Source organism: Neodiprion virginianus, chromosome 3 (assembly GCF_021901495.1).
Source record: "Neodiprion virginianus isolate iyNeoVirg1 chromosome 3, iyNeoVirg1.1, whole genome shotgun sequence".
Taxonomy (NCBI): domain Eukaryota; kingdom Metazoa; phylum Arthropoda; class Insecta; order Hymenoptera; family Diprionidae; genus Neodiprion; species Neodiprion virginianus.
In genome coordinates, this window is record NC_060879.1 from 28,883,064 (window position 1) to 28,894,693 (window position 11,630).

The 11,630-nt window shown below is 41.0% G+C and overlaps 1 protein-coding gene across 1 annotated transcript; it reads right to left on the bottom strand.

The window, feature by feature from the left end:
• Positions 1-6,468: 6,468 nt before the first annotated feature.
• LOC124299771 (glutamate--cysteine ligase regulatory subunit) lies at positions 6,469-9,805 on the bottom strand. The gene is made up of 6 exons (XM_046753127.1): positions 9,324-9,805; positions 8,964-9,026; positions 8,705-8,822; positions 8,433-8,632; positions 7,363-7,477; positions 6,469-7,199 (listed from the first exon to the last, which is right to left on the bottom strand). The coding sequence occupies exons 1-6, from the start codon at positions 9,411-9,413 to the stop codon at positions 7,042-7,044; spliced, it is 744 nt and encodes a 247-aa protein (XP_046609083.1). The 5' UTR covers positions 9,414-9,805; the 3' UTR covers positions 6,469-7,041.
• Positions 9,806-11,630: the final 1,825 nt, after the last annotated feature.

Below are 11,630 nucleotides of genomic sequence, written 5' to 3' on the forward strand. Positions count from 1 at the left end.
CCGCCTCCAACATTGCTGATAACACTCTCTCTATCGTTCGCTGCGTTTCTTATACGCCCTGTTATACCTGCTCCCCGACAGTCACATGCTCGCGTTACACGCGTTCAACGTTGCTACCGCACCACGGCTGCCCCCGCGACTTAAAAGCTTCTACAGAGGCAACCGGCGCCGCGCTACGCGATACGCGCGTAACCAGTTTCATCTGCTTGTTTATTAAGATTAAAAATATTTACCTTGTCTCCGCGGTTTTTTAATCGATATTTTACCCGATATTTTCGATGTATCGTTATAAGAAGTTTCTGAAAAAATCGAGATCTGTATCACACAGAAGATCTTCGCAAGATTTCTCACACTGCTAGGTTTACAGATTCTAGAATGTCTTTAAATTCATTTCGGACAAATCCAAGAAATTTACGATCTTTGGAATGCGTCGAGAGTTTCAATGAATGGATTTCAAATATTTACCGTACACGTTTTTAGAATTTAGCCATTGGCAAATAAATCATTTATTGAATGTGAAAAAAACCTTCTCCAACTCGGTAAAATCTCTTGATTGCTGCACATGGCGAAGACGATGATTATGTTCGGTGAATAATTGAATATTGTAGAATAAATTCCATCGATTCCATTTAAAACCGCATGCAACTCGATTGATATATAGTGGAAATTTCACCTTTTCAACTCCTGCTCTTGATCAGTAATAGTTATTTGGATAAATTCTTTCACAGAACGATCTAAAACAAGGTTGGTTGAATATAAAGACTTCATCAATCTCTTATGGTGTTATTTTAAGGAACTTGTCTGTGCCGTAATTCACGTTAGAATTACAGACTGTACTTCAACTCTCCATAGTATCATGATTAGCTAAGCGGATAAGAGCGCGAAATGATCTGGACAAGGGGGGATCCTGATCCAGTCACGTTCTACTCATTTTCCGGGAAACTGAATTGCTTTCTGAAGGTTATTTTATTTTTCCGCTCATCATCAATTGCTGATGATCAATGAACTAGAATGATTGTCCGTAAGCCTGAACCTTTATCCCACATGGTAATGATTTACTGCATTGGTCAAATAACTTGAAATTTTCTTACAATTAAATCCTTACAAAGTTGGCGAATCTTTGGGTTCCCCACTTGAGATGATTAACTCGTCTCGGTCTTTAGACGTAGAATTTAATTGATTTGAAACATTTTTTTGGTAACTCGAGGTGCGATTTAAAATATTTCCCGCAATCTCTCAAGCAACATCAATTATGCGAAATTTCTTCGCTTCCATTGAACCTAAAATCGGCCAATTTCAAGCCCAACTTTCGGAATGAAAGAATACCCATAAGTGAACAACCCTTCTTCAGCATACACGAGCCGTATGAAAATTATTGAATCCGTCAGCGATAGAAAACGTGGAGTACGACAGGAGCGACAGTACTTAGCGGACACCCCGTATCTCTCGGCAGTTCTCGTAGATGGTTTTGAGTCGCGCAATTCCCTCGCAGGCGGGTAAAGTAAAGTCACGGCTTCTGTGTGCGTAACGCCACGCACGGGATGCGTCGTCGGTGCCTGGCGGTTGTTGGCGGTCAGCCGAGGCGGTCGACTCGATTTCGCCGCCACAACACAGGGGACAACCTCACCCCTCCTCCCCCCGGGGGTCCGTATTCCCGTCTTCCTCGCCCCCGTGTGGGACAGCAAGCGGGAAGGCAGGCAGGCAGGCAGGCAGGAAAGCAAGCAGGCAGGCAGGCAGGCAGCCTCCGCCGGGGAGACAACGTTAAGATTTAAGACTCGGAGATGGGCCTATAAACATTGCCTGGTCCAGTCAGTGTTTGCTCCTGCCTCCTTCGCTTCTGTTCGCTGCCCCCTCCCTCGGAGGCAGGGGAGCCTCGTACCATCGGCTTATAGGTATAGGTACTTAACTATGCGAGACTTCGTCGATATTTCGGCTGCAGGGGCGCGCGGTGAACGCACAATAGAAACCAGCGTTGACGTTTGGCAATTAAGAGCTGACGCGGGGGTCCAGCGGGGCCGGACACCCTCGCGGCGAAAATTACTAAATCGGGGGGCAGCCGAGGGACTCTCTCGGGCGTCGCGACGCCCGCCGCCGGCGGCAAACGGCAAACGATGAGCGTCGAGGAACGGGGTGCCGTCCTCCGCCATTCTCCACCCCGTCCGCGGAGTCTCTCTTCGCCTTATTTATTCCTCTCTCTCTGTCGCTGCCTTCCTTTCTCCTCCTACTTCTCTTTCTTCTTGTTTCTTCTTCGTCTGGCTCTTCTTCGTCCTCCTCTTCGTCCTCTTCTTGTGCTTTTTCTTCTGCTGCCTCTTCTTTCTTTATTTCTGTCCTTTTGTCCGTTTTCTGCTTCCGCAAACGACAGCCGCTTATTTATACCAGTCTTTGCATCGCACGGGAGCGCTTTTGCGTTGACTTGCTCGCCTATACAGAGAGAAACTGAGACCGAGGGACAGCCGCTCTCTAAGGGCTCTCTCACACGGAAACACTTTTTACGCGGTTCTCGGAGTATCGCCGACTCTGGCGATCCTGACTCAGCCCGATTTTTTCGCTACTTGGTATATTTATAAATGCGGTTGAAGTTCAAAAACGAAATATTGTCCCTACGCGCGTCGCGAGATATCGAATTGCGTTAAAAAACTGGCCAAAACCCTTACCAAAGGGTAGATTGAGTTTGTCATATAATATTCACGTTCAGTGGCTATCGATCGAACCAGATATGAAAATTAATTTTAATCGCACAGAAACGTTCTTCCTTGCCTTAGAAATAGTTTCAAAAAAAAAGTTCGCGGCAACCGTAAAACTGTTTTGAACCCGATATTTGATGCACCTGCTGATCGAGTGCAATTTGCAACTTGTCTATGTGCCACGGGTATGGACAATGAATCTGTCCTGTCCGCAGGTAATTCCTTACCAATCACTTTGATCGTCAGACTGGGAGACGGTTGGTAAACGTATGCATACACAGGTACGGCTGTCTCAACAATTCCATTCAATTTCTACGTCTCCACCTGCGTTAAACGCCGATCTCATCTGAAATCCGATTGTGAGGCGATTGTTACCCGCGTTATCTGCCTTCGCTCGCTCCCCCAAGCCCAAGTGTAATCCGCGCATGTTGACTTCGGTGTGAGCGAAACCTAAGTGTACGTAGGTGCGGTAGTGCGGTTCGCACCGAGCGAACCACGCTTTACAATTACAAGGGGTGTTCCGAAAGTTATTCAATTTTCTAATACAATCATCTTTCGAACTCGGTTTGGGTCCGTGATTCGACACGACGATGAATCCATTTTCTGTAATTGAAAACGAATGTCGACTATATATAATTATAAAAAAAAAAGGATCCCTTTTTTCTTTTCCCTAGTAGACACGCAATTTCATTATGTATATATTTTTATTGGCTAGCAACTTTATGCCAAGCACGTTGGATCAAAGTTTATTTTTCAAAAGGTCTCAGATCTCAACGTAGAAATTGACAATCGATTTGACATCTCACCGAAAAAAGAACAACATTCTGCAGAAAAAATTGTTGTAAACCTTTGTATGACAACCTCAATTATTGTAATTTAGTATGTTAAATGAGGTTCATGACAGGAATGAGTTTCGCGTTGAACTGTACCCCTTATGCTCATAAGACGAAAGGAATTCAAAATTCCATCAGTGTATTCGCCGGGAGCTTTTGAGCCGATGCGACGCGCGACGTCCCTCGAAGTAATCGTTTACACTTGACGTTGAGTTTTTGCGCGGTTTACTCGGAGTCGCCTCGATGGATGACTGGACTCTGGTAGTACACGTCGTATAAATTCTGAGCTGCGGTCATTTTACACATTTCGTAAAAACTTACGCATTTCATGGAATTCGCTGAAATACCTGCGATAAGTCTATTGCCGAAGTAATCGTCGCGGTATAATCGCGTCTGTCCGAGCCTTGCTAGCTTGCAAGCACATATTTGAATACGAAATATACAAGCGTACAAGGGCGCTGATTGTGAGTCTAGTTGCGTTTCAACGTTCCTGCAGTCTTAAGAATTTACGCATTATCGACGAATGAAGTATTAAATCGTTGTAACAATTTGAGTGATGCGTTTTCTCGTCTCACCCAAATACGAAAATTTAATGCCGAGATCATTACTTTGCAAACATCAACGATAATTTGCTTGCGACGAATTTCAAATGTGATGTAGATGATTTGCTGGTGAAATGATGTAATTTCATTCAGGGATTTTGGTAAGGCCTGCAGGTGACGTAATTATCTACTGGTTGAAAATTTCAGCTATAGAACAAATAAAAAAATCACTTTCAGAGAAAAAATTGGACCACGTTGGAAGGTCCTCGAAGAATCTTGAAAGTGTGGTCTTAGAACAGTTTGAACAAAACATTGTCACATAATTCTATTAGCACGTGAAAACCTCTGTTAATTGTGCAGAGAATGTCGGTCAGAAATTTCAGAGTGTTATTTTTCCACCCCTTTCCGTGAAAATCTTCGAAAGCATGCCAATTCTGATACCCAAAACGGTGAAACTTCCGTTATCAAATTTTCCGATAAATATTTCCACCAATGATCAGAGGTTTGGAATTTTGCTCTGATCCTAGAATCGGTGAATTATAATCGAACGGAATGAGGCAAAGTTAGGCGTGCGCGTGCTCGCGCAAAGCGGACCGAACAAATAAATGTTGAAAAAGAAGAAGGAAACCGACATTATGTGGCATTTACATACAAAGTATGTCAGACCCGCGGACCAAGGTATAACGTAGTATCCGCGGCTTTCGCATACCCTGCCTTCCAGCGACCGTCGCCCGCCTGCATATATACCAACGTTTACGCTATCCTGCGCCACGAGGGGCGGCTGAACGCAAAAGGGAGATCTAAAGGCAGAAGCATGGCGAAAGAAAAAGAAAAATTCGAGTTTATATCGAGGCGGGCCGCGACGACGGTCACACACGCAAAACGAAGGATACCCAGTGTCTCTAGTGTCCCTGCTGCTGCTGCTGCTGTTGCTCCTGCTCCTCCTGCTGCCTTGCAAACTGCCTATCGGCTACTGCGCCCAGCGATGGCTCCGAACATCCCTCAGTTTGTTTTTCGTGCTCTGATTTTGGCGCCGAATAACAGCCGTCGTTTTGTCTGAGCGTATTACACGACGGCCAAAAACCTGGAAATGTCAGGGTATTTAAAAGCGGTAGTGGAAAACCTGGAATTTTCAGAGGATTTTTAATCTGATCATGGAAAAAACTGTGAAAAGCAGTTTTTATCATGGGAATTAGAAATCATTTTTTTGAAGAAACAATTTACAGTTTTTCGTCGAGACGACAAATTTGCTTAAAATGACTGTCTATTTTTTTTTTTTTTTTTTGATAGATATTTTTCTTGAATTCGAATTGAATTTGAACCGAATATAGAGTTAATAAGCTGAATGATTTAGGTTTCAGTAACTTACCAGAATTGGGAAAATGTCCGGAAATTTTTTCCCAAAAATTTGTAGCAACCCTGGTTATAATTGTTAAAAATCAGCAGTAAATTTCTATACCGCATCTTTTTGCCTTGTGCCTGTAAATTCGCAGACAGTAACGTAGTCGAGCGGCAAACTTTATATCCTCTTCTTCGCGAAACACATTCGTTGATCTTCTGGATTTCGAAATGGCGGATATGCAGAATGATTTTAATTGGTAGAATCCGGTGTTACGCTTGTCAGAAGCGGGGAGTTTATATCTGTGCCCGAGAGATGTGCGATAGCTTAAAAATCGCAGAAGAGAAACTTACAGCTATACGTACTCTTTCCAACAATCACACATGCACTTATTGGATTCTCAATTTCTGTAAACCCGCTTGCTCGTAGCCACCACTAAATACTGTATAGGACCTCGCCGCATTTGCAGGTTCGCGTTTACTTTTGCGCTCGCTAGCTGCCATCGAAGATTTATGCGTATGAACGATCTTATTGCATACTGATGCTGTTATATCCACGGAGGATTTTTAATCTTCGACTCGATACAGCGACGCGAACTCCTTTCCGAATTTATGAACATTTCAAAATCGCCGAGCATAACGAGCGGAAAACAGGTTATAAGTGCCGGAAGTAGACGCAAATATATGGTTTTGAGAGCGCTAAATTGACGCTTTGGCCATTGCTCATATATTTTCAATATTTTCCGTAATTTTACTAGCGTATTGCAATCTATTGTTCTAGACAGATAATACCTACTAGACTGACAAACGCCAAATATTTTAAAGCCAAATATGCAGTTAGGAAAAATCTACTTCAGATGATTGAATGATTCTGGTTGTAACTACGTTCACGATATTTGGCGCGTCACGAAATATGACAATTTGATTTCTCAGTTTCGTGTGTTCTAGGAAAAGATCGCGATAATTGTTGCGTAAAATCGTTTATTCACTTCTGTTCTCCAGTTCTCATTTGAGTACAGGTTTATAAAATGGGATATCGACGGATGAACGACAAAGCACTGAAACATGAGATTCGTTCTTAAGTAGATACAGTTTATTTTCGTAATTAATATTTATTGTACATAGCCTCCCATAAGTTACACCAGGATCATACGACCTGTTCATTTTTCAAAATATCAACACTACGTGAAGGTTCGAATCTCGCCGCGAGAACTTTTTCGTTTTTCCGAACTGGCATTTTTTTTCATCGAAAACGATGTAACATTACTGAATTAGTATCGATTTGACAAATTTTGCATGAGAGTCATGTCGAAGTCGTTTAAAACACTGAAAAAAGTTGCGGATGACGAAACTTGAACCGGCGACTGCAGGTTTATCAAGTTAGCGCTTTCCCGGGTGAGTTACATTTCTAGTTGTCAATTGATCTGCGATCAGGCGATATAAGTAGCTCAGGATATTTAAATTTAGATTTTACCGAGTTCATCAAATGGGCGGGTCATGTGGATTTGCGAAATTCATAAGCGAGTCATGTCACTATCTTCGCGTAGTACAAGTATCAAGTTTTTAAAAAACGAACAGGTTTTAAGGAAAGTGTTTGATCGAATATATTTATACAAATAAATGTTAAACAATAAAATGTTGAATCTATCGTTTCGTTTGGGTACCGGGCTTATTGATGTAGACGAGATATCCTTTCGTCGAAAGAACGCCTCGGCATTTCACGTGAACTTGATACCGCGTTACCCAATGTAAATTCACATTTTTCCCAAACACGTCATTCAAGGCAGCTTTGGGCAAGATTTCTAAAACAAAATCAGCTTGTATTAGCGAATCAGAGAAACGACAAGCAAGCGTATCGGTAGTCTGTAATGATAACGGACAAGGAAATCTGATTCAATCAAATTCAGTACACTATATTACGTAGTTGTGTGTTTTTCTCGTGAATAAACGTACGACATTACTTACGATGTGGATCACTGTGAGTCAGTAACTGAACATCATTCTCTTTGGTGAAAACTTGTAGAGCTGGGGGGACGACGCAACATGTAGCCAGGTTTATTTGAACGATATTAGGCTTTGTCTGAAAGAAACATCAAACTTGTCAACAGATCACGGTTAATTTTAAAAGATATAATTCAGAACATGAAAGCAATGAAAGTCTGGCTCGGGTGAAAAGTTTTAGTAATAAGGGCTCGTAAGCTAACAATGAGTCAAGGTTGTTCTGTTTCATCCAATTGCATTGAAAAATAGGAAAAACCAAAATACTAAGTCGGTATCTAAATTTTTTAAATTCGAGTTTGCAGTTCGCATTAAAATGATTTTGCAGCACATGCCTATCTGGGTTATTCTGGATCGCAATTTGATGCAATACACAGAGTTTAAAGTTTTATCAGTACTTCTCAAGTAACATTCTGTGTAGTTGTAATAAAAAAACAAAGAATATTCACTGTGGTCATATAGCTAAAAAAGCTCAAAAATGCAATATAGTTCACAAGTACCACGGCCCTGTAGTCATTTATAAAACATACATTTACCTAAAATATTTGTCAAGTTACTAAAGTATATTTAAGTGAAAAATTCAAACATATCCAAGAAGTTATTCTCAAGTACCAAGAGGATAATGGATAATGGTGGGGCAGATTAATGCAGACATAATAACATGTCGAAAAATGGCTATATCAGTCAGGATTTTGTAGAAACTCACTTCACTGTCACGGGATAAATTTATCATAATACGTTTTTATGCGTGCTACTAGGCATAAAAAGCAAGATGAATTTGCACAGCTCACGGGAGATGATTTTTGGTTTAGGTATTCCATCCATTTCCTGCAGTGATTAGGCTTAAAGTGAGAACCGATGATACGAGTTGTCTGTAGTTTTAACACAGTTCATGCCATGGCATAACTGTACAGTCTGACAGGTGAGAAAAAATTTTCAACTCTGTTCAAAAGTCCATAAATTTTGATTTTCAGCCTACAGACTGCCAATGGTATCATCAGTCGCCATTTCTTGCACAAAGTTATACTGTACTGTACATTTGCCCATTGGAAAAGTTGTACAAAGACGTCGGTATCAACGTCACTGACTCCAACAGAAGATAATTTGCCAAGCTTGATGTATTCCTCAATCACAATCCAAAGGGATTGAAGCGAAGTAAGTATATCGTCTGTACTTTCGGGCTTGCTATATGCTATAACCAGCGCCTCAATCGAATCAGTTTGTAGAATGTTGAGCACTGAGAAAAAGGAGACTTGTAAGACCAGAGATATACGATCAATTGCAAAGTTGATAAATTTTGACTTCAAACCTTGATCGAGTGCCTCTTTCAAGGACTCGCTTTTTGGGGATGAAATGAAAACTTTAACAGTGATCTTTAATTCTTTTCTGTCTAGGTCTTTTACACTGGCATCATCGCGTCCGATTATCTGAAACAAATAAAAATAAAATGAAAATATAATTCAAACAGTCCACTTGAATTTCCTGTTCAGGTTTCTAGAAAAATCTATAGCAGAACTGTAGCTGGAGGTTTTGACAAACACACGCGTAAAGGTTGTGAATATGCTTGCCTTGGTAGAAGCGTCATCCGGAATCTCGAAATCCGCCAGGGTAATTTTCAGCGTCTCGATAAGCTGCAACATTCAAAGTTGTAATACATCAGCATTGATAGTTCGAGAAGGAGTTCTGATAGTGGCTTAACGCATTTAAGGCATAGTTATATCATTATTTGATGACGTAAGGTAAGTGTCGATGTAGATTTCCTGAATACTGGAAGCAAATGACAGAATGCAATCAGTTAGACATAACCTGTATGTCAAGGCATCGCAATGTGAAGTGATGAGAAAAATGATACACTGAAATGACAATGTTAATTGCTAGTAGCTACAGAATAGTGTATGAAATTTGATTATTTTTTTCGTAAATCAAACCTCGTCACTAGGATTCTGCCCTGCCTTTTTCTTCACTTCGTTCAGGGACAGAATGTTGCCTGTGTTGATGAGTATATTGTGCGACAGCATGATTGACGCACGTATTAATTAGCCAAATTGAACGGAATATTCCTTCGCGATATTACGTATCTTATATCTTTAATTCTCTTCGTCTGGTTCTATTCTTCGAAGTTTTTTTCACACATTCAAAAAACGTTCGAACCGTGTTCGCGCTAACGAGTCACGAAACGCGGTTACTGTTGATCAGGTTTTTACTGTATCGTAAAATCGGAGTCTCCTTGAAACGAATTTTCTACTCTACGAGTAAGTACACAATCCTGCCATCAAGTGTTAAACAGGTGTCAGGCGGATTGCTCGATTGGACAGCACACTGCAGCACACCGCAGACTCCGGTTTCACTAATACTCCACTGATATATCATAGCATACCCAGTGCCGTGACCACAGAAACACCTGAGAGAGCCGACTCACACGCGATATCTGACTCGAAGTGGTTCTTTCAAACCGTTGACTAAAGAATATAAAGACAGTTGCCCTAATAGGCTTTGGTGTGACAACCGAAAATCGTCGTGCGCTTGCGCTCCTTGAGATGTTCCAACGGTAGAGTTGAGAACTTGTTGCAGAACATCAGAGAGTTGCCGATTTCGACACAATGCTGGCTGCATTCACCTTCCCAGTACCACAGTCTTCGCAATGGTAGGTCCAAGCTAGTACTTGGCCTGTGTGTACTTACCGACTTGTCGGCGATACAAGAAATTAATAATGAGAATAAATTTCTTCCAAAATTCGTAGCAAAACAGTGATTTAATTGAAGTTTAGGTACATGAGAGAAGAATATATACTGTTACAAAGGGTGAAATCACCCGTTTTGCCCCCTCTTTAATGATCTAGTAGTCATCATAGATAAAAGACGTTTATAAACCTCTTGTGTCTTTCAAAAGAATAACGTTGCTGCGTCAACCAACATTATTGTAAAAACAGTCTTGTTTCAGACTTTAAACGAGAAACACATATTACGCAATTAAAGCTTTTTCACAACATTTTATTCACGTTCTTGATTTTGACTTGATAATTAAACTCGCGGATCCATATTTATTTCCGTAACGTCAAAGAACGTTACAATACATAGATCATTAATAATAATAGATCAGATGTAATAATGATGCAGCGACCAAAAAGAATAAATGCATATGCAATCAATGTACGATATTAGTATATATGATCGATCTAAGATTAATACATGATGCATATTATAAATTTTATAATATTCCAGGAGATAAACTAGATTATCCACAATAATCGGCTATAATATGAAAATAGAAGAATTATTCATTTCGAAATGGGATTCTATTCGACACGCGCTCGATGTATTCCATAACATTAATATTCATAATTATTCCAACAACTTTTCATCTGCTCTCTCGATCTTGAATTTTCGTCGGCATAGAATCGAAACGCTGTTTTAGCTAGTCGCAAGTGAAGTATCTACGTTGGGTAGAGAAGCAGAATTGTTTTTCGAAAAGTGTTCGTATGGAAAAAAATTCAGAGTAACTGTAATGCACCTCGGATGCGCTAATTTCGATCGCGATGAAATGGATGCTCCGTATATGAGACAGTATTTAACGCAGTGTCCTGATTTGAACACCTATAAGGTGATTGCCGGCGATTTTTTTTTTTTTGATAGGGTGAGATAGAGCGAAGCATCTTGAAACTTCGAGTGTATTTTAACACACATTCGAAAGGTACGATCAAATATTTATATCATTCAACTAACGCAGAATGGCAGCGTTATTAGCTAACCCGTTAACTGAGGAATATGTCTTTAGTCAACGGCTGACTATCGGAGGGCCTAGCCGCACGAGTCTGGAATCGGCAGGAAAGATAAAGTGCGTACTTCTTGTCTGAAATGTGAAAACTAAAATCATTATACATCATATGATGTCATCATACATCATACATAGTATTGAAGTTCGAAACCAAAGTTCGGATGTTCAGAAAGTGATGTCACCCAAAATTTTTTTTCTTTTGACGTCTTCGATCTATACTAATCAGCTAGCCGAATTCCTCAGTCTGGAAACAACCGCGCACTAGAGCGGACGGATGAGAATCGCGCTCCGCAGATTTCGAGTACCGGGTTCTTCTACTTCCTGGATCCTGCACTACGGGTCCGCTTCCCGGTGCAACTCAAGTTCCAGGAGAAGTGCTCCGTAGTTTCTGCGCTGAAGGTCCACTACCTGGTGGAACTCGACTTCGAGGACAAGCGCTCCGTAGTTCTGGCTGTCCAGGT

Excerpts from the sequence above, each read along its gene's own strand:
- LOC124299771 (XM_046753127.1), bottom strand. The coding sequence starts at position 9,413 with ATGCTGTCGCACAATATACTCATCAACACAGGCAACATTCTGTCCCTG. Across the intron at positions 9,027-9,323 it reads GGCAGAATCCTAGTGACGAG|CTTATCGAGACGCTGAAAAT; the intron begins GTTTGATTTACG and ends TGAATGTTGCAG. Across the intron at positions 8,823-8,963 it reads CGGATGACGCTTCTACCAAG|ATAATCGGACGCGATGATGC; the intron begins GCAAGCATATTC and ends TATTTGTTTCAG.